The sequence below is a fragment of the Nothoprocta perdicaria genome, unplaced genomic scaffold (genome assembly GCF_003342845.1).
Source record: "Nothoprocta perdicaria isolate Ctin4 unplaced genomic scaffold, notPer1 scaffold_128, whole genome shotgun sequence".
Lineage (NCBI taxonomy): Eukaryota > Metazoa > Chordata > Aves > Tinamiformes > Tinamidae > Nothoprocta > Nothoprocta perdicaria.
This window is the reverse complement of record NW_020454405.1, coordinates 1515939-1538281: the sequence shown is the minus strand read 5'-3', so window position 1 is coordinate 1538281 and position 22343 is coordinate 1515939. Positions and strand designations below refer to the sequence as shown.

Below are 22343 nucleotides of genomic sequence, written 5' to 3'. Positions count from 1 at the left end.
TTTTTTTTTTTTTTTCTTCTTTTACATGTGTACAGAGTTTGGGACCATTTCTGAAAACGATGGTTGAAACCTGAGTTTTGTTGCACTGGGATGTGCACTGGGATCTGCTTCTGAGTGTTCGTCAGATGACTCTAATTCACTTCTGATTCTTTCCCACAGCCCTTGTGAAAAGATTTTTTGGTTCCACCTTCAAGGAAGATGCTTATTAAATGCAGTTAGTTTTTAAAAGTAGCAGAGCAGTTGGGCAGTCAGACTCCCTTTGGTACTTTTGAGAGTACATTGAGAGGTACATTGAGAGGTGTGTCTTATTTGCTAGCTCAAACTGCCCTTAAGCTTTAAAAGAAGGATAAAAGCTGCAGTGGAGAGAAGATTTAGAATAGAAATGGTCACTGAGCCCTTTCAGAGGGATTATCTCTTTTCTGGTGTACTTGAGAGCATTTTAAAATTATGTTTTTATTAAAGTATACGCATCTGCAGGAGATAAACCCTTTCCTCCCCCGAAAACCAAACAAACCTCTAAAACACTTGATAGTATGAAATAATATGGAAACTAAGAGCAAGAAAGACACAGCATCATCAATACTATGTTGTAATGGTTGTGTTCTTGTTGCTTTCTTCTCAGGAAAGGATTTTAGAGGTGAATGGGAATTTCTTTCAAAAGATAGTAGGAGCAATTTAAGTTGTTAACATGAAAGGTGCCATCCTGAAGTAGTTACGTACAGTGGGTCTAAATGGCATTAACTTTTAAAATGTTTTGAGTTCTTGAAAGAATATTTTCCAGGTAAGATCTTGTGTCATCCTTACAACTTAGGCACACGAACAAGAATGCTCGTTTTGGGGAAGACCTCTCTCAAGCTATAGAAGTGGTTACTGAAGGATGTCTCGCTGTTCCCTGTTCCTTGGAAAAATTGCAGAAGACCTGGGTGGAGTATGACTTGGCTCAAGAGATGATTCAGAAGTGCAAAAATGCGGTAGGTTGGAGATCCTCTTGCATCAAGAGCTATAATTTAACAGCTGTTGACAATATTTTAGTCTTGTAAGTGTAGCTGGTTTTGAGCAGAAGGAAAACCTGTCCTTGGTTAGGTAATATTGCAGACTTGACTACAATAGCTAGCAATTGGAATAGTGATGGTGTGTTATTTTCAGGTAACTTTAGGCTATTTTGATTTGATTTATATGTGAGATAGACATAAAAATGTGGTAGGTAAGGAGTTTCTGTGCTGTAATAGGCAGCAGTTCAGATGCTGCAGTTGCACAGCTATTTAAAATCCTTTCCAAAGCAGCGTGCTGATGCTTGGTATATGCTCCCTGCCTGTGGGGAGGGCAGTATGTGGTTTGGGAGTCCTGTGGGAGAATGGGCTTGTATAGGGGAAAGCTGCCATCTAGTGCAACTTGTGTGCAACAGCCCATCTGAAAAAGCCTGCCTGAGTACTGCGGAAAATGATGGTTAAGGAGGGCACCGCCGAGTGCAACTGTACCCCTGCCAAGACAGTTCCTGCTCTTTGAGGGCAGGCGGATTTCCTGGTTGGACAGGCCAGGTGGTGGTTGTGATCGGGGGAAAATAGCACAAATGTGTTACTTGAATTTTCATAAATGTGTTTTGCTTAAGGAGTGTTGCGATTTTACATGAATTTAGTAGTCTGGAATGAAGTAGAAAATGAGCAATAATGAGAAGCGTGGAGAGAAAAGTAATGGAAGCATCTCTCATGTTGCATATATTTGGTTGTTGTAGGTGACTAAGGAATCTTTTATCTGCTAAAACAGAAGTCAAATGTTTAAACTTGCCATCACTATTAACAAACATATGGTGTCCTGGTGATACCTTGTGTAGGGATGTAATGTRTTGGAGGAGAATGTCTGGGTTGTGGAGCATCCAAGAGCCCAGTCCCTGCTGCAGCAGGGATGAAGAGGCAGAGCCTCTTTGCACGGCCTGGGTTAGACTTARGGATTTATTTTCTTGGATTAATTCCTGGTCCCACATGAAATAGCAGTTGTTGGAATCTTTCAGAGGTAATTAAGCAGATCTGTATGCCTTGGTGAGCCACAGTGGACAAGTAAAGCAGAGATCTACTACCAGGAGTAACTCTTGGGCTTCCGTCACCTTAAAATGCATTTTAGAATCATAGAATCATAGAATGCCGAAGGTTGGAAGGGACCTCAGAGGTCATCGAGTCCAACCCCCCTGCTCACGCAGGGTCACCTAGAGCACGGGGCACAGGGCTGCATCCAAGCGGGTTTTAAAGATCTCCAAAGAAGGAGACTCCACAACCTCTCTGGGCAGCCTGTTCCAGTGCTTTGTCACCCTCACAGTGAAGAAATGCTTCCTTAAGTTCCTGTGGAACTTCCGATGCTTCAGTTTGAAGCCATTTCCTCTAGTCCTATCACTGTCCACCACTGAAAAGAGGCTGGCCCCTCCTCCTCACTGCCTCCCTTGAGGTATTTATACACGCTGATCAGGTCCCCCCTCAGCCTCCTCTTCTCCAGGCTGAACAGGCCCAGCTCCCTCAGCCTTTGCTCATAGGGCAGATGTTCCAGGCCCCTGATCATCCTGGTAGCCCTGCGCTGGACTCTCTCCAGCAGCTCCACATCCCTCTTGTACTGGRGAGCYCAGMACTGGACRCAGTACTCCAGATGTGGCCTCACCAGGGCTGAGTAGAGGGGGATGATTTTCACGCTTATTCCAGTTTTGCTCTGACTCAGGTAGGCTGGAGTTTAGAGGGAAGAAGGATCTTAATCTGCACAAGCGTTAGGACGGATGCAGTGATGGGACTGGGGAGCCCGAGTTTATTCACTGGGGGAGATGATCCCTCTTGTGTCACTTGGGTGTTACTCTTTTTGCCAGCGTTTCCTTTGAGAGCAGTAGGAAGGAGCGGAGGGTGCCAGACCCAGCAAGCAGCTGAGAGCCAGACTGTGAGAAGAGATTTCATCCTTGGAGTGTGAAGATTTTCTGACCAATTTGGGGAATACATCACATGTAATGTTGTAGTGAGTGAGTGGGCAGGTCAATGTCTCTCCTGCAACAAAGTAAGGAAGAAGTTGGTAAAAGTTGGTAAAAGGTTCCTTCTCCAGCAAGGAAGCTTTTGCAGTCTGACTTTGTACATGCAATCTGCCGTGCATGTAATCCAAATTCTAAATTTAGTAATATGAATTATAACTGCAGGACAACTGAGACATTTAAGCTTTTAATAGTAGCAGTTAAGAATCCACTATTCAAGAACTCAGTCATTGAAAAACTGCTTCTGTAGCCCTAGAGACCCAGTGAAGAGGTCAGTTGCTGTGCAGGGTCACTGTCACAGGAGCAGAAGGGAAACACAAACTTATTTTCCCTCGTTCCTGGTCAGGTCTGTGTTGCGCTTTTTCAACTTTGCTGGAGTCACACTCCTTCCCTCCCTTCTTCCCTCCCACTTCATTTCCTACTTCCTTCCTCCCTGTGTGTGTGTGGAGTTTGGATGTGACCTGCTGACTCCTTCTTCCTTCTACTCAGGATGAAAGAGATGAAATGATTATGAAGAGAAATGAGGTGCAGGCCAATCTATATTCTGCAGTGGAAGAATTAATTTTGGAAGTGGATCAGCTGCCCCTCTCCGAGCGCTCCAAAACACTGCAGGTAGGGAATGTGCTTCTATGGTTATTGATTCTTAAGCACTGAGAATCTGTGGGCTGTATTTCTTAAATATGTGTGACTGTTGAATACCTCTACAGCAGTGGATGAAAGTTGGTATTTGTAAGCTGACTATTGTGCTTGGGATTCGGATCAATCTGTTTTACATACAAATCTTGATCTTGGTTGGGTGGATGGTATCTCCTTGTCGTGATGTGCTACTATCCAAGCCAACCTAAGCAGCAGCTCAGTTTCTACCTGCTCAGCCTGCAGAGTGGTTCTGCTGTTGCTGTTTTTCTGTCTGATAGTGAGATACTGGTTTGCTTTCTGTCAGTGGCAAGTGAGTATGCGAAGAAGAAAGCAAGCCAGCTTTCCCAAAAGCAGTAGTGACTCTTCAGAGAGGTCTCCGCTGGGGTTCAGTGCCCTGACTTTTGTCCTTCAGTTGCCATTCCTGCCTGTGGGCTTTTCCCTTGGGGGTGGATCCCCGTGTTCATGAGCCCATCRCTTTCCTTTCTGGTCTTGGTGGTGGTGGAGGCCTGTTCAGGAGGTGCTTCCAAGCAAGGCAACAGCAGATGCTGCTTTTCTTTTAGAGGGGAAAAAAAAGCTATTTCAACATGAATGTATAACCCTTTGAGTCTGATGCTGGGCARCTCATTTTGAGAAGCCAGTTTCACATAGGAAAGTAACTGATGTTCTTCAGGAAATGTMATTATAATGTTCATAAGTAATTAGTCTTTAAAATAGTCTAAATATAAGAATTTCCTGGGGGGGGAGGGAGAGGTGAGTAAATGCCAAGTTCTTCATTGAATTTTTTTTAGCCTGCTTTTTATAGGAAATTCAATCTTAGATGTATTAGACAGAAGCACCAAGATTACCGGTGGCACACAGTTATATAGGGTTGAAATAACATTGAAACATTGGAGAGACATCTGATGGAATAATTTTTAAATAGTCTTCAAAAATATATTTGGATGCACTTATTTCTGGGGCCTGGTCCAATCTGCAGGTTGATGACTGATTAGAATTTGAATGGGGAGCATTTCACAGCTTGTGCAGACCCAGTTCCAGCTCCTTCAAATAGAGGAATTTTGTTCTCCTCTCTTTCTGCAGGTTATGCTGCACTAATCCACTAGGTGGTAGGCATTAAACATCCCCTATATAAATGTACTGCAGTGAAATGTTAATAAGCTTTTAAAAGTATTTGAAGATGTGCTAAGATGCTACTAACTGTGTTAAGTGATGTGAGTTCTTTAGATTAACTATCATGATCCTCTGTGTGAGAAAGAAGACAAAATATTTCTGCCATGAAGGGAAGTGAAAATAAGCTTGAAACAAAAGTAATAAGAACCTTGGTTGCTGTTCTRTAGAGGAGGAGAGATGTGGTGCTGTCCTCCAGAGACAAGATTTTTTTTTGGAGGTTCGTGGAACAGGAGCTTGAGCTAATGCMTCTCTGGTTGAACTTATGCACTGCAAAGCTTATATTTTAAGGAAATATATTTATAATATGAAAAATGAGAAATCAAACTTAATTCAGGGCATTCTTAGTATGTTCTTGAGTGTACAGGTTGAAATTACCTTCCCTTATTCCATTTGCACATGGCTTCCCTTTCCTTACATTTTCTAGGACCTGAGGTATTTAAAGTCCAGCTGTTCAAAGAAGAATTTGAGGAAGTGTTGTGCATTTGCTCTTAAATAGTCTCCATAAATTTAGCACCAGCCTACTCCTCTTTACTTAAACATATTTATACATAACTCGTGTCATCTGGCTCCGATGTAAATTGCTGCTTTAAGCAGTATATTGCAGTGTCCAAGTGCTATTTGTTATAGTAACACTTGTTAAGAATTTAGTTGTATAATTTTATATAATAGCATTTTAATGATTTTCATGATCGCTGTTTACAACGATGTGCATTTAATGTGAATAAATTCTTATGCTTTTATTGGAGATGTTGCTCTGGGCCCCTAGTGCGTGATGTAGCTCGCTGCTTCACCTCAGCTGTATCCACGGTCCTTAGAGCTGCTGTGCTCTGGCCTGGGTTGTAGTGTGTGGCCGTCTGCTCTGTGTTGCTTTGAGAGGTGTAATTTGGTTGCTCTTAATGATTTCTTGGTGTTTGAAATATTTGAAAAACTCCTGACCTGTGACTTCAGTTGTTGTTCAACAGKGTTATTTTGGCTTCTGAGTCTGTAGGAGGTCTCCAAATTTGACTCTTAAGTGAGTGTTTGGTGTTTTTCTAGATGACTTAGCTGTTCCTTGGGAAGGTCTCATTAACTCAAATATTCTGGAATCCAAGGAAGAAGAAGTGAACGCTTGTCTCAGCAAAATGTCAACAGATTTTTCCCAGGGTCTCCCCAGTTGTTTTCTGGTAGGGGACAAGTGAAATGAAGTAATATGTCTTGGGATGGGTATCGAAAGCTGAAGGGTGACAGTGAGTGCAAAAACACATGTTGTCCGTTGCAACGCCGTTCTTTCAGGGAGAGCTTTAGCTTTTGAACTACAGATTGCCCCAAGTCTTAGTGTAGCACTGAGAACGTTTTCAGCGTGCCCTAACCAGACGCAAAGAAGGCTGCTCTCTTCCAGGGTGTCTCARTTGACTGATTGACTGATATATTCTCCTCTGCCTCCCACGTATGTCTTCGGTTCATCTACTGGACTATATTTTCCTTAAAAGTGATTTTGTTTGTCCTGGGCTTTTTGTCTCATTGCTGTTCACTTAGGCATAATACTTCGGTTTGCCTTTCAGTATGAGTCAAAAGGAGGCAAACCCTAAGCTTCATATATGTCCAGAATAGTAAACTTTTAGGCAGAAGCAGAAGTTTACAGACTGAAGAAAAAAAAAAGAAGGGGGAAAAAAAATCAGAGGGCCTTGGGAGTRTCAGACACATGGGCAACTGTTCCCAACTAGGAATGAGTCTGTGAGTCTATGATGGATCATAAAAGGTTTGTTTACAGACTCTTTACATGATATTGGTCCAGAAGTATTCCTGGGTTCACTTTTTCTGGAGCATAACTTGAAAATCCCGCCCCTAGGAAAGAGGACTCTAGAATAGAAATATTTTCTTATGAGTTGTTATGGTTGTTAGGTTATCTTTTCCTTCCTTGTTTTGAATGGAAAATGGTACTGTGGTATAAGATCCTCTCCTGCATYGTATTGACTGGTAGCTGTCAGGAGTTTGGAGGGGAAAGTTGTGTACACATTTGTTGGGTGTAGAGAGAGGTTTTGAACTAGAAATAATTTCATGGCAGCAAGTAATTTCTACGTTAAGTGTCCTGATTGATATACAGTGTGTTGTCTCACAATTCTCTGCAGACTTGCTGTTTTGTGCTTGCTTTACCTGCTGCGCAGGCGCTGTCCGTGTCGCTGGAGGTGGCGTACGGCCAGGCTCACGAAGCAGAGGGGGCCGAGCAGGTGTTTGAGCAATTCTTCAAGTGGCAGCGTGCTAAAACGGAGGAGTTTGTTCGTGTCCGAAATGATACAGATGCTGCTCTGCAGACTCTCACCGACTGGTTCAGTGGCATCGTAAAGGTAAGGAAGGGGCAAAGAGGTGAAGTTGGGTCCCGTGTCAAACCCTCTTCCTGCCCAGTTAGTGTTAACAGGGGCCCACAGCAGTGAGATTGTGCTTGGATAGAGTGGTACTGAGCAGTAGTGCCTCGATGCAGAGGGAATTGTATTGCTGATGGACCCCAGTCTTCATGTRTATTTGTTGTCTTTGTTTGCAATCCTGTCTGCTTGCTGACTTGAACCTTCAATTGTCATGCTGTTATCTGCYTATCTTCCACCTCCAACAAGTGTTTTGACCTGATGGCAGAAGAATCTTTGAATATTGAGGAAGTGGTCGGCAATGTGGATGAAGTTCTGAAAAAAGTTGAGCTGGATATTTGTAAAGAACTGGAGACTGACTTGGCTGTAAGTTCTGATCTTCCCTACTGACTTCCATGTATTTGATATGTCTTTGATTTCAGTTTAAAGCTTTTCTTAAAATAACAACTGAGTCTTTTGATTACAAAATAATGTTTATTGTTTTGTGCATGTATGATATAAAGTGATTGTTTGGATGGTTCCTCAGAAAGGGAGATCAGCTTCTGGTCATAGAAAAGTATCTCTGACTTAGCTAAGATCTGGTAGAGAAACTCTTCTCCGCTTTCATGCATAGAGCACATTGTGCTATTTTGAGTTTCAATGGATGTGTTAATTTACTTTGAATCATCTACATTTTTATCTTTACAATAATGGATTTGCATCTCTGAATAGTTACAAATATTTTTAGTTTTTCAGTCAGATGAATGGCTTTTCATCACCACCTTTTTGTTTCAAATGAATGTTCTTGCCTTAGTGGTATTTTTCTTTCCTAATGTTGGTCTTCCCTCTAATTGCTTACCTTTTCTGCAAAGCATTTCTTCCATTCTGTTCTGCTAATCCTGAGATACGTGCCTTGTCTACAGTGGTAGTCTCTGCTGTGCCAGGACAGTCACATCACCACGTATTGAATGSCCCCCCCTAATAACGTAGCTTTGTACTGACAGTAAACTTAGCCGGGGCTTGTGACTGCTGTCTGCAATGGAATTGATGGCTCTTGTTTAGAAGACAAGTAGCTTGCTTAATTTTTGTGTTTACTTAAACTTGCTGTCATTTATTGCACATGCTATGAAAGAAATTTGGAGCTTCTGTATGAAAGTGACAGTTCTATTCATCTGAAGCTGTTGGAAGCTTCTTTAAGACGTCGTAACTTTTTGTATCTGGCCTCTTCAAAAAGAGAGATAAAAATAGGATATGTGGGCTCTCCTATAAACATTTTGAATAATTCAGATAAAACWTTTTTTATTTTAAATGTTAGTGCTTATCAGTGGCAAGTGATTTCTAACCTTTAATTTTTCTCTTTGTAATTCAATCCAGGAGCATGATGAGGCAGATGAGAAAATAATTACAAGTGCTTACAATGAAGTTATACGTAAGATTCGTCAAGAGCAGCATCTAATCACTGTCATACAGAACAAATACTCGGACAGTGTTGAGGTTAGTTTGCACATTATTTACTTGCCAGATAGACCTCTGTTAGATCTTTCTAACCCAATTTTTTTGAAACATGCTTTTTTTTTTTTTTTCCTTTTTTTTTCCTCCCTTTTGGATACTAATATATTGGTGATGAGAGATTGAGGTAAAGCATACTTATGAGCTGTAATTGTTCATTACACAGGCAAAGCCTCATTCATTTAAAAATAAAAGGCACTTTTAAAAAACAAAGAATGGAAGTTAGAGTGTTCTGATTCTTTATGAATCACATTAGAAACAGTAGTTTGTAACTTAAGGAGATTAAGCCATATGTAGAGTGTTTTCTAGAGGTTGTTAAAATAAAAACCTGTTTTTGTGGAAACGACTGTGAAAAGCAGAATTCATGTAGGCTTCAGGCACTTTATCTAAAATATTGGACTAAAGAATATTTAAAAYGGTGTATTTGAACATTTTCTGATTTCTTCTTTTTCTTAGTTCAAAAAGCAGGCGGTGGAATGGCTGAATAAAAAACCGAATACTGACAACTTAATATCCATTAAGAAGACTCTGAAAAATTTAAAGGCCCAGTTAAGATGGAAGCTGGTTGAAAAGAGCAACTTTGAGGAAGTATGAAAATTTTGCAGATTTAAAAAAAAAAAAAAAAGAGAGGGGGGAAAAAAAAACTTAGAAACATTACCTCTGTATATTCCAAATAAGTGGTAACTACATGGAAAAGGTTTTCTTTAGTTCAAAGGTGTGTTCTTCTAAGCCCTGGCTGAGCAGGCATTTTGAAGTAGCTTGGCCTGAATTCACGTTCAATTACAAAAGTCTTTCAAGCTGCTGAGATTAAGCTTGAATGGTTTAAAATAAACACATAGCTGCTCTGTGAGGGTATAATATATAGCAACTTTCCCATTTCGATCCTAAGACAGCATTCTTTCAGCTCCTGTGTGGAGAGCTAAGTGTCTGTGGTTARGTGATACTGTGTGACAAGATGGATGAAATGCTTCCCAAATCCAGCTGCTGCTAAGGCTGAGCCAGTCTGGAAGAGCTGGGAGCTCCTGGCATCACCCTCGGGCTGCTCAGTGCYCCGAACCCTCTGGTCCCTGCTCTGCTGTATGCATAGATACTTACCCTAGTGCCTCTGTTGCACTGAGCAGTCCAGAGGGTGATGGTGTCACATTTAAGTCTTGCTTTGGTATTGCTAAAACCCATCTCGTCTCTTCTTTTTAAGTATGTGAGAGCAGGTACGTTGCATTTCTTCTRCCTATTGAACCTTCGTTACTGAAATTGTTCCTCTCATCCCCAACCACTTTCCCCAATAACAGCGTGTACCTCTTGGTGGCAAAATTCAACTTTAATTTTTGGAGTTCTCTTCCTCCCCCTCAGTTAAGAGATACAAGAGATTAGGGCCGCTTGCTTTAGTGATGGGGGAGTTCTAGATCTGTGGATAAATGATTCTGACAGTGCTGAGGAGAGACTCGGTGTGGGTGTGTGTGTGTACATGCTGTAAAGGGGCTGCAAGCTGCCAAAGGGATTTAAAATGCTAATGATGCCCTCGTGAAAGAGGATTTCTGGTAAGTGAGGTGACATGGAGCAAATACCCTCTTATGAGGGGGGGGGGAAAAAAACAGTTAATGGAGGCTGGCATTGCTGGTAGACAAGTGATGTTGCTGTTATGATTATATGTGATCACCTAGTTAAACAAACTCTCCTGACTTAAGAAACAAGTAGGCAGAGAGCTAGAACATTCAGTTTGTCACAAAGATAACCCAGGCAGCTTTTCCAGTACTTAGGTCTTATGAGATTCTTTTGGATTTCCAGGAAGAAGGCAGAGAAGAATACACATTTGAGAAAGCACTTAATTTTCATACTGTAGTTGCTTTTTAATCTTTACACAGTAGGTTATTTGATGTAATATCAGAGTGAGAATTGCATGCAGTAACTGTTATTCCTTATGCAGTCTGATGATTACAGTGAGCTTGAAATGACAAGAATAAAGGATAAAATTGCTGAACTGCGAAATAGTGTTCTTCAAGAAATATACAAGGAACAAGAAGAATATGTAAGTATTACATTATTTAAGCAGGTAAAACAAAGCTGTCTGAGACGCACCTGCATTTCTGTTACTTTGTATTCAAGTAGAAAAAACAGAGCTGACCAGCTTCCCTCCCTTATTCCAGGAGGGCAGACGATCTCCTTTGGAGTTTTTGCCCCCAGAGGACCATATTAATACTCAATACTATATGTATTACTTCAGTGTGTATTCTAGGAAAATAATCTTTTAAGACCCTACGAAGAAGGGTGGGAAAGGGGAAGCTGCAAATGTGACTTGTAGCTCTCAGCCCAGAGCTGCTGCAGACAGAGGTGACAGAGCAAGTGCAGTTGCTGAAGAAAGGCTGTACTTCTTGTAAGAAGAAAGGAAGCCTTTCTTTAGCACTAGGTAAGAACAGRGCTTTTCCTGAAAAGTGGAAAGAGGTCACGCTTTCTTGAAGTGGCCTAAGTTGGGGCAAGAATTTGACACTATTGCCTTGCAAGTAAATTGCAAGTCAGCAGGACACTTGATAGTGATATATCTGCTTTGTAGATGCAGTAGAGTGTGTGTGCACATCTGATGTTGTGCTCTGAGACACAGGTTGTGGAGTCTCCTTCTCTGGAGGTACTGAAAACCTGCTTGGATGTSATCCTGTGCCTTGTGCTCTAGGTGACCCTGTGTGTGCAGGAGAGTTGGACTAGATGGTCTCTAAAGGTTTCTTCCAACCTTAGTGATTCTATGATTCTGTGCAGTAATTGCTCCATTAAAGGCATGCAAGGTCAGAAGATCCTTGGATGTCTTTGTCTGTTATGACTTCATTTGTCTTCYTCCATTTACTCCTAGTGAGCTTGTGTTTTGTCCAGGCCTGCTAGAGCCTGCTGTGGAAAAGATGGAATACTTTCCTTGACAGCACACAAGCTCTTTAGGACCTTAGTTACCCATCCTTGAGGACTTTCAGGAATTTATCCACCTTGAGATGCTATGTTGGTCTGTGTGTTGTTGTTTTGTTTGTTTTTGGAAAGGAGATAGCAGTTGTATTGAGGGATGCTGCCAAAGAAGGTAAGAGTGCAGTCACGGTGGGGGTACTTCTGAATATTCTGGGTTAAYCTTGCAAATGGGTGATGTGTACAGGAGCACGTGTCAGAAGCCATGCCCTTTTCCTTCAGGAGAAGCTTACGTATTTGGTGCAGAAATGGTTCCCCGAGTTGCCACTTCTCTATCCAGAAGCAGGAATCCTGAAGTATATGGTAAGCAGTGATGGTCTGAGTGATTTCTGCACTCCCTGTCAATGTTTAGAGCACTATTAAGGCTCTGCAGCAACAACAGCTTGTGCAGTCTGTTTGCCATGTACGGTACTGGTTGTACTCTCCAATACCCTTTCCTCTCCGTCCCCCGCTCCCTGCTAGTGATGTTTAAGCAGCATGTTCCATTATATTTTCTATCTKGCCGTGGTGTTTGCTTACAGCCAGCCTCTTGTGACAGATGCTGTAACTTCATTTTTACCACGTCCAAGCTATTTCTGTGCTTTGAGCTTATTGAGGAAGAGAGGTAGCGAGAGTCTCTGAATCTCACAGCCGCTGAATGCAGCGTGTGCTGCTGTSTGTGCTTGTGCTTCAGAATTCTGGAGGGCTTCTGACACTTAGCTTGGAGCGAGACCTGTTAGACGTTGAACCCATGAAAGAACTGAGCACGAAGCGGCCCTTGGTGTGTACAGAAATTCAAGATCAGAAGGTGCTTTTGAAGGTAATGTTGTTACTGACTTCTGTAGGAGCGCTACCAGTGAGCCCTTATCAATAAAGTGATTCTGCCTGAACTTTGTGCTGGTCTTATTCCTGTGCTTAGCAGATGTTGTTTGACCAGCCCCTAGAGCACAAAGCCTTGCGTTTTCCTAGTTGGGTTCTATATTTTGTTCTGATTTTACTTTTTTTTTTCTCTCTCCTCCCTTGAGGACAGTACTTGTCTTCTTCTCCTTCTCTTGTCTTCTTTCAGGCTTTTGATGGGCCCTTTCTCCTGCTCATTACTCCTTTTCTTTTTGCAGATGCTGTTTTGTCTTCCTAATGATTTTACTGATTCTTTCCCCTTTCTGACTCTCTTTTTTTCCTGGTCTGCTAGCAACTGGGAGACCCAATGGATATAGTAATGTGAGAGGCATGGTTGTAAATTCCCTTGCTTTTTGCTTGGTTTATGTGCATCTCAGATTAGAGAAACTCTCCCTGTTTTGCTGGTCCAGACTTTCTAAGTTTTAATCAGGAGATATGGGAATAATCCATGACAGTTGAATTCAAAATTTGTAATAAGTACCAGAGAAGGTCATTTGATGGAAAATAATGATAGGCATTTCTGTGTCATATTGTAGGAGTTTTTATGAGTTGTAGCTTGAGTATTTGTTCTGTTTTTCAGGGATATTCTGTAGATACAAATTCAGAAACCAAAGTGATAGAAAGAGTTGCCAAATATCACAGAGCTTGGGGTCAGCAGAAGGAGAACTCGGGATTATTACAACTGATGTTTCTTCTTTTCTGCAAGGCAAGATTCAAATTGATGATCTTGGTTTCTCTTTTACATCGAAACACTTAACATTGGGCAATAAAGGTTTTTATTTGTTTTGAATCAGAAGAGCGTTTCCTTGCTGAGTTTACTTTGGATAATACAATAAATATACTTGATTTMTTGTACATCTAGTGCATGCTAAATTTTCTAATATTTCTGATATTTAAARCAATCTATTTTTAATATCTTTTTGTTGTTCTGTTGAAGTCTGATCCTCTGGTGTATTTAATGGTCCCATATTATCCAGGGGCAAGTCTGGAAGCRTTACAGTCTGATGCACCTTTAACATTAAAAGTAAGTATAACTGCTTAGMGTATCAGTACTTCTGTGTTTGAACCAAGCCTTTCTCACTTACCTGCTACTGCTTCACAATATTTCACCAGTGTAACCTCATCTGGTGGCCCACAGTCACTATACAAACTTTTGCAAGATAGATTACTTGAAGTTACAGCCTAAACGCGTGTAATATTTTAAAAGAGTTTTTGCTTGAATGTGTGGAATGTGTTTTTGGAAAGGGGGTGGGCATTCTTTTAGCTTCTCTATGTCCTTAATTTTTCCAGAGTTCTTTGAAGGCAATTTGGCAGCCATTTCTTTTCAAAGAAAAGGAGCCAGAAGCTCATGCAGCATCTTCTCTAGTTCTCTTTGCTGGGAGCAGGTTAAAAATGTKTGTCCTGAGGCGTGTGTTTTATTTTTTGAATGTTTGTTTCCCTCCATAATGGTTGTGATTTAAGCAGTAGCTGTATTTTTTCTCTTGATTGGTTCTGCCAGTCAGCAGAATCTTCCTGGGAATCTATGTGTCATGAAASAGTATTGGCAGGAACACTGAATATTGTAGATCCATGCTTTGCTTTGCCTTTTCTGTATCTATCTTAATAAACACCAAAAAAATTAACTCTCTAGGAAGCGCTAAGAGTGATGAAAGGAGTGGCCCAGGGTCTAAGCACGTTGCATGGAGCTGGTATAGTTCATGGATCTCTGCATGGAAATAATGTTTTTGCTGTGAATCGACAACAAGGGATTGTTGGAGACTTCGATTTCACAAAAACAGAGGTAAAACAAAACAAAACCCAACGCCCTTCAGTGACCTTTGATCAGAATTAAATATCAAACTMGACAAGTGCATTTGCAGCTTATAAGGCTTGCTGACAGGTGTGTGCCCAGCTGCTGCCTGTTCTAAACAGGGTTGGGCAATTTGAATTTTGTTGAAACTTTTGTAAAAACAACCTGATGTGGAGGGACAGGGATAGAATTTGAGCATAGGCACTAGTTAAGCAAAGGAACGAGCTGAAGTGTAGAAACGGGCTGTACTTGTGAGCCTGTCTTGTGTATTCGTGGTAGTCAGCATCATCATGAGCGTAAACACTCATGTTAGAAGAACCAGGAGTAGCCCAGCTCTCGTATGAAACATTGCCCTTCTATATGATTGATAATGGGGTCCCAATGAGTTTTCATCTGTTCCAATATTTTAAATTCACATTCCTCATTATCAGTATAAGCTGGCTTACATTCAGTCCCCAGATTCTCCAGCCAAGAATGACATGATTGTTTATGGAGAAAAATCCAATATTTAAGTGAGCAATTTTTTCTTRCTATTCATTGTGTTTAGGTAGTGAAGTGTGTAGAGAAGACAGCTCTCTTTGTAGTCACAGTACATCTTTTTTTTGAACTTGAACTCTTTGATCCAAAGCTTTTATGCTAGATACTTGCTTCATGCTTAATAAAGAAAACAGAACTGACTCAAATGTGCCACAAGTGTGGGGGAAACATTTTATCTAAAGGTGTATTTAKATATRWAWWTMSKAWWTWYATATAAATRYGTTTTAGACAGCCTTTATCTCCACTGTRGAGATGTCTTTTCTGTTAAATCTCWTGGAGAGCCTTCCAAGTTTGGACRTTTCATAGTTACCCTTTATGAAATCTCAAACATATTAGATATGTTTAGATATTAGATGCTACATCTAATATTTTAGATATTAGATTAGATATTAGATGCTCTAAAGACTTTGAGCAGAAATCTGTAGAAGCTGCAAATCCCCCGCAACAATCTGAGGCGTTTTTGCAACTTACGTTTTCTTGCACATTACGAGTGCTTAATAACCCTGATATGTAGGAAAAGTACCAGCCTAGTGTGCGTGGCTTTGCCTCCCTTCTCCTTTACGTGATGTTATTTCGTCAGTAAAGAGCGAATTTCCTATCAAAGTGGGGACCAGCACAGAAGGCTTTGGCAGTGTCCACTGACAGGCTCGAAGGGAAGAGGCGGAGGTGTCTGCTTCCCTGGCCTAACCCAACCCTTGGGCTGTCTCTCTCTTGCTCTCCCTGCTTCCCTGGCCTAACCCTGGGTCTGCCTCTGTGCTCCCCTGGCCTGACCTTACCCGGGGCTGCCTCTGTGCCCGCAGGAGCGCCGCGCCGCCGCGGGCGCCCTGGTCGCCGGCGCGCTCAGCCTGGTCTCGCCGGAGCTGCGGAGGGGGCAGCCGCCGTCTGCGGCCTCCGACATGTACGCGTTCGGCGGCCTGCTGCTCTGGGTGAGTCGTGCCGCGGTGCCGGCGAGCGGGAAGTGGGGCCCCTGCCCCTCGTGCCGTGCCGGGGCGAGCGGGAGATGGGGCCTGTGCCCCCCTGGGGCAGCAGGGCAACCGAGCGCCGTGGGGGCAGCCAGCCCGAGTTGAGCTGGGGGACAGAAGGTGCTGGGTATCTCTGTGGAAGATGCTGTGYGACTTAGTAATATGAACTAAAGTCATACTCTTTCTCCGTTGCTGTCTGCCAGTTCATATTTTTTACCTGTTGCCAGTAATACATCTCTTCCTAGTAATAGGAGTAGGTCGTAGTAGTAGTAGTAGCTTTGTCAGTGAGCAATTGCCATGTCAATCCTCCCTCTCTTGGTCTTATGGATGGGATTTATCGTACACTCTGCTGCAGACAGCAGTGCATAGTTGAGTATTTTGCTTATTAATATATGCTATGCCAGGGAGGAGAAAACAGTCCACTTGCTGTCTCAGGTGGTGTTTTCTCTTGTCCTTTCTGTCATCTGGCACTTCTGTATTGCTGCCTCCCTATCCCATGGTACCGGTGACCATTTATTCTGAATGGAAAACATCAGATCTCCGTGACTTGAAAGGCATGGGCTACCCAGCAAGTGCTGCTGCTTCCAGGCTATGACTTTGCATGAGCCCTTGCCCTGTTGGAAGGGYTTCAGTGGGCACCTATGGGAGCTCTAGGTGTGTACCTGGTCTCCAGGAATGGAGAGGCTGGCCAAGGTGAAAAGCCAGTTCCATCTGCTGCAGAGCGGGGGYTTTAGCCACCCCTTCGGCGCATCTTGGAATGATTTTTTGGTACAGAAATGCCACCAAGCTGGTAGGGAGCCACTGTCAGTTACTTGTGTGGAAAAGAGCAACCTTCATACAAAGCAGATTCATCATTATATTTTTTTCCAAATTTAGAAAGCTTTTTCTAAAAAAATTTACCCTACTATAGAATTGCTGAAGAGCCTACCTCTCTTCTGCAGTGGAATCTGTTCCATTTAAAACATGGAATCTCCTTGATTTAATGTTTATGCATTGATATTTAAAAAAAAAAAAAAAAAAAAAAAGGAAAAACTAATGTTATACATGAAGTATTTTTGTTCACTTACAGCTTTGTGCTCAAAACAAGGAGTTTGTCATAAAGGAAGATGGAACACCAGAGGTGGATGTTGTTGATACGGTATGTAAACTGGCTGCCAGATGAGGAAGATGATGTTCTTRCTTTAAAGCTATTTGTTACTTTTTTTTAATCAAACATTATTTTAAGTGCTGAGTTGAGCAGATGTTCTTAATGGAACATTTGGATGTCGTAAATAACWTTGTCCTAAATAGCAGAAATGAAATCCTGTTAGAGATGGCAGAAAACTGCAGTTTCTTTGCTTTTTTTCTCCTGAGATCTAAGTCAAATATTATTTTTGGATAACTGAATGGCGACAAGCTAGACATAGGGAATAAGTCATTGGTCTTTATAAACAAAGAGGGTATTTGATTTGGGAACCTGTGTCTTTGTAGTCGGAGAGGTTGACTTTGCATCTTCCAACATAATTATTAGACAATTCGTAACCATTAACAAAATAGCCAACTTCCATTTTAAACACTAAACTGCAATTGTAAAATTGTAAAATGAGGGCAAACAATTAATGACATACTAGTTCTTGGTGTTACTTATCTTTTCCTGTGCCTGTGATGCAAATTCAGAGACGTAAGTGGACCTGTTATGATGTGAATTTACGTTGCTGTGTTCATTTTCTCATCTTCGCTCTCAGCTGTTGTTCCCTCTACCCTTTGGCAGCTGTGCTGCCACCTGCAGCATCAACTCACAGCTCCTCTCTGAAATTTACCTTTGCCCAATGAATCCTTCGAGAATATGAAGGCACRCGGCTCTGCTCCTGTTTCCCAGCTTAGATGGTCGACATGGAAATTGACCCTTCACCAAGATATCTATCACTTGGGCATTTATCATAAGCAGGTGGTTTTATGGCCTTGCTTCTGTGTGCTCTTACGTTATTTCAACTTTTATACCAACGTACATAATTTAAAGTTTCTCTAGCAAGTTGATAGACCTTTCTCAAATCCACCAGTCTTCCTRGCCTAATTTCTACTTTGGACTCTTCCTGTTTGTGTTGTCTTCTAATTACTGGCTGTCTGCTTGGTTATTGCCCTGTGTCCTGCTCATCTCCCCTGAATGAGTCACTTAGTAGCAAATGAGTGGCCTCATTGACTTCTAATAAATGTGGCCTATTTCTTCACATCATGTTTTTTACTCTTAAGTTCTGTTGTTATCACTTTGGATAAAAGCAAGAGCTTACTGCTTTATGTAGTTTTGAGAAGGCTATCAGGCTTCTTAAATTCGAGCTTATACTGTAATTAAAAAAATGCAAGCAGGTGACTTACTAGCTTTTAAGTTCTTAAGTTTTAATTGTAGATAGAGCTTTCTAAGGAGATTTCTGGAAAATTGGGGAGTTTATGTGCAGAAGTACAAAAACTAAATTAAAATTCCTCTTTCGGTTGTTTTTGTGCATTAATGATGTGTCTGATGTGTACATTGATGATAGCATGGTGCTAGAATCTGTCTAGGTTTACTAGGGCTCATTTCTAATTCTAGTATATCTTGCTTAATATGAGTTAAATGAGTTAGGAAACTTGCATGCCATAGTACTAGATTAAAGCAGTACTTGTGCTATGCAGATGCTCAGGCCTGGGCACCAGAAGCCCAAGTGACAGATAACAGGGCGTAGGGGTCTTGTAGCCAGGGCTTTGGGGCCAGGGGTGCCTTTCTCATCGTCAGAACGGTGGTGAGATAAAGTTATTGAAGAACTGTAGAGGAGACAAGTCATCTAACAATGTGAAATCCTTATGATGTGATGCACTGGTGGAGGAATAATAAAAACGTTGCCTTTGAGCTGGGAGTCCATCTTGCTAAAAACTGCTGCTTCTTATTCTCAGTTGCTCAGGGTTGGGTTTTTTTTCTTTTTCTTTTTTTTTTTACTTAAAAACCAAATGAATCTCACAAAATGCGTAATGCAATAGGGAAGAAGAATCAGGGCTTTATAATCTACTATCAGAGCTAGTTTTAGTATTTAAAATACATTCCACGAACTTGTACAGACCCATCTTTCTGTGTCATTCAGGATTACGCATCGTAATTTTCAAATACTGAAAAACAAACTCTTAACTGATGAATAAGGAAGACTTACTTTTGGCTTAATTACTTGCATAAGGAAAACTTTTTTTTCCTTTTTAGGAAATGGCAGAGAATTTATTGAGACATTAAGGATAGGAACTGATTCCCTCCTCTCTTTCGGGAAGATATTTTTTGTAACACTGTCTTACAAGTACTGCCTGACACCTGTAAATCACTGCTGAAGTGGCCAGTTTCAACCCCTTGTGCTCTTGAGTTCTGCAGCAAGTGTCTTGAAGTGTGGACAGTTGCTTTTAACAAATAATAAAGTTGTTATTGTTAGCAGGGATCTATTTTTACAGCTTTTTAGTAAGAGAAAGTTTCTTGTATTATTTAGTAATGAAAGGAAACAACATTAGATCTTGACAGGCGATATAATCCTCGTGGATGCGCCCTTGTTGGCAGTTTTTAGGGATTTAGCCTGTGTGTGTGTGTGTGGTTGTGCTCCAACCACCAGACACCATTGGAAGTTTGCATGCTTACAATAATCCATGCTGCTCACAGGTCACGAGAACTCCCCAAAGAGGGTTTTACTAAGAAATGTAAGACTAATAAATATTTGTCAGGTGTTTCTTGGGGAATCTCTTAGACCTCTGGCTGTTAATCCTTGCCCCAGTTCTTAGGGAAAATCTATTTTGCTTTTAAGTGCTTTATCTATAATCAGCTTATTCAGAACTAATCTCCATGCCCATCTGCAGGCTCTTGAAAGGCTAGTAATTTCCTTTCTATCTCGGCCTCATTCCCGAGAGGAATTGCACACTTTCAATTTGGGTTGTTTTCTGAAAATACAAAGTTGCAGGAAAAACCACAAGTGTTACAAGAGGTTATTAGTAACTTTCCAAGTTGGCTTTTGAGGAGCAAGAGCTGGGATCTTGTAGTCACTCTTTCAGTCATCTCAGCATCCAGTGAACTTCACCTTTCATCTTTTCCATTTAAAAAAGGCAGGAGCAGAGAGGACAAACGAGTTGGAGTGAATAGTGAGATGTTGTCCTGCAGCAGTGCTACTTGGAGCATCATTTTTTTTTCCAGTTTCCTTGATGGTAGATGATGGTGAGAAGGGGACGTTTGTTAGCAGACATCTGACAGTATTGCARAATGCCAGTTTGTAAGTGCGGAGGTTTTAACTTTAAAAGCTCAGACTTGATTAGTTTTTAATACCATAGAGGAAGTATGTAGTCATATAGTTCACTTCTTTACATTTCAGTGTATAAATATTGAAGACTCTTACCTAAAAGTTTTCCTTTGAGCTTTTAAGAAGTTTTGTAAACACTTCAATCCTTTACATCTGTAAGATAAACTGTTTTCAGATCTTATCTTTCCCCTAAGATTCAGGTTATTTGGGAAGAGGTTAATTTTCCTGCGTCGTTCTACTTATCAGTTGAAAAGCTGGGAATTACCTGTGTATTTTTATCTCCAGGTTTTTGAGTTCTTTTGTATGTTTACGAGCGACTGAATCTCAGTGAGCGAAGAGGTTGGTCAGACTCCGGGTGAAGCAAGAGCAGGCAGGGGGTGTGCAGGGCTCTGTGACTTGCTGGGGTAGGTGCCTYGGAGACTGCCAGAGGCAGGCCGCCTTATGGGGAGGTGGTAAGGTGCTTAAAATTTGAGCTGTGGTCTTCTAGGTGAGCGTTTGAAGRGTGTCTGTCTTGTAGTCCTGTCCAAATGAGTGTGAGATCTCTCTTCTTCTGCACTAACGCTCATGCAGATGTGTTGCAGCTCTCTTATGTTTGGGGTCTGGTGCTGTTGAGGTGCTAAGCATTTAGACATATATCCCTTCTGAAAAGACTAAGGAATCTAGCTATAAAGAATAGACTAATGACAAAAGAGCTGCTGTTGATTTACAGCCAAATAGCTCAGTTTATTTTCCAGTATTGGTAGAGAGAGAGGCATGACTAAAGTAAAAAGTCTGTTGTAGAAAATAAATGGAAGCTGTTGTGTTCCTTCTCAGTAGAAAGAATAACTTCAATGCTTCTCTAATTTACTGTAGTTCAGGGAATTGATGTCTTCAAACATCGCACATACCTTTCTGTGAAATSCGTGGACTCCAGGTTGACAGTGCTGACAGCTTGCTCCTGTTTTACCAGCCATAGGTCTATTAAGTGTGCTGACCATGGGGAATGTGTGGTACAACCTTTTGTGATAGCTTTGGGCCCCGAGCACTTAAAAGCAGCAGTCATCAACTACTCGATATTTGCCATCATGTTCATTTCCCTTGTTGATGAGATTCTTCTTCCTTTTCTAGGATGATAAAGTTAAATCCCTTCTCCTGAATCTGCTGTGCTGTGACAGACTGACAGCTGAGCAGGTCCTGAAGGACGATTGCTTCCTCTCCATGGATGTGTTTCCCGTTTCACCACAGCCGAGTGAAGAACCTGAGCCGYGTGAAGAGCACGAGTCTGAAAAAGTGGATAAACAGGAAGAGGGTGCAAATAACTGAGGAAAGTGGGGCGAATCCTACTGAGTAGATGAAGAGCATGTTCAACGGGTGTTCAAGACTTTTGTTTGTTTCTAGCTATTTTCAAAACTAACTGTCATAATCTCACATCTCCAAATATAAAAATGTTTGATAAGTATAGTCATGCTTTGTGATTACACAGTGTTCACTGAGTTTTATTTTAAATATGTTTARTTCTAAATAAATGTTCAAGGCTATAACCTGTTGTGTTCATTCTCACCAGAAAAATTAACTTCAGTATTTCTTTAATTTGTTATATTGTTCATGATTTTGTTCTTAGTTTGTCAGATTTTCTTTGTTCATTCTGTAGACATTAATTTGCAGAGAGTCTTGTTAGATTTGGAAGGCCTTAGGATGAAGGCTTTGTGACTTGTTTTTGTATCTAATTTTCTATCCCTCTTGCTGTGATTTCAGATTAACTGTTCCCATTAAAAATAGTAGGATATTACTGTTTTGTTGGAATCTTTCTTGCATAGCCAGGGCATTCCTACAGCAAGTACCTTCAAGCCAATGTGTATGTGTGTATTATCTCTYCTTAAACCTTGCTTCTGCTAGCTTTAAAGTTTTGTTTTTGATGACTGGGTTTGTCTGAAACACTTGGCCACACTGACATTGGAAGGGCTTTCCAGYTGTTTTCTTTTCCAGGGCTTGCTGCTCATCCTCTTGGAGATTTTTCTTTCTTCAAAAGAAGCGGATCTGAGTGTGAARTTTCTGTAGGGATATATTTGGCCTCTGGGTGTTGCTCTTGGACAGTACAGTTGACACGCTAGTGTTTTACAGGGGAGTTATTGAAGTTGAATAGTGTCAGATGAAGCATATTAATTAAAAAAATAGTACACACAAAAAAAACCTGTTGTAATGGCGGGGGGAGGAACAGTGGGAAATTAGGAAATCCTCAGGTATAGCGCTATAGCCTATGGTGAAAAGATGCCATCTTGACAGTCCTATCTCTGACATCTCATTTTTTTCTTAAATCACTTTCTGGCTTTGTTTTGCTTAACATTTGAAGGAAGCTTCTTT

General features: G+C 41.2%; 1 protein-coding gene across 1 annotated transcript in view; it reads left to right on the top strand.

Moving 5' to 3' along the window:
* Positions 1–22136, top strand: part of STK31 (serine/threonine kinase 31) — a 31202-nt gene extending 9066 nt beyond the window's left edge. The window contains exons 10-24 of the mRNA XM_026033358.1: positions 812–971; positions 3485–3607; positions 6946–7125; positions 7390–7506; positions 8494–8613; positions 9085–9216; positions 10553–10654; positions 11791–11871; positions 12242–12367; positions 13025–13150; positions 13382–13468; positions 14075–14224; positions 15571–15696; positions 16802–16870; positions 21111–22136. Coding sequence (XP_025889143.1) covers positions 812–971; positions 3485–3607; positions 6946–7125; positions 7390–7506; positions 8494–8613; positions 9085–9216; positions 10553–10654; positions 11791–11871; positions 12242–12367; positions 13025–13150; positions 13382–13468; positions 14075–14224; positions 15571–15696; positions 16802–16870; positions 21111–21305 — 1894 coding nt within the window. The 3' untranslated portion in view covers positions 21306–22136. The remainder of the gene's footprint in view (positions 1–811; positions 972–3484; positions 3608–6945; positions 7126–7389; positions 7507–8493; positions 8614–9084; positions 9217–10552; positions 10655–11790; positions 11872–12241; positions 12368–13024; positions 13151–13381; positions 13469–14074; positions 14225–15570; positions 15697–16801; positions 16871–21110) is intronic.
* Positions 22137–22343: the final 207 nt, after the last annotated feature.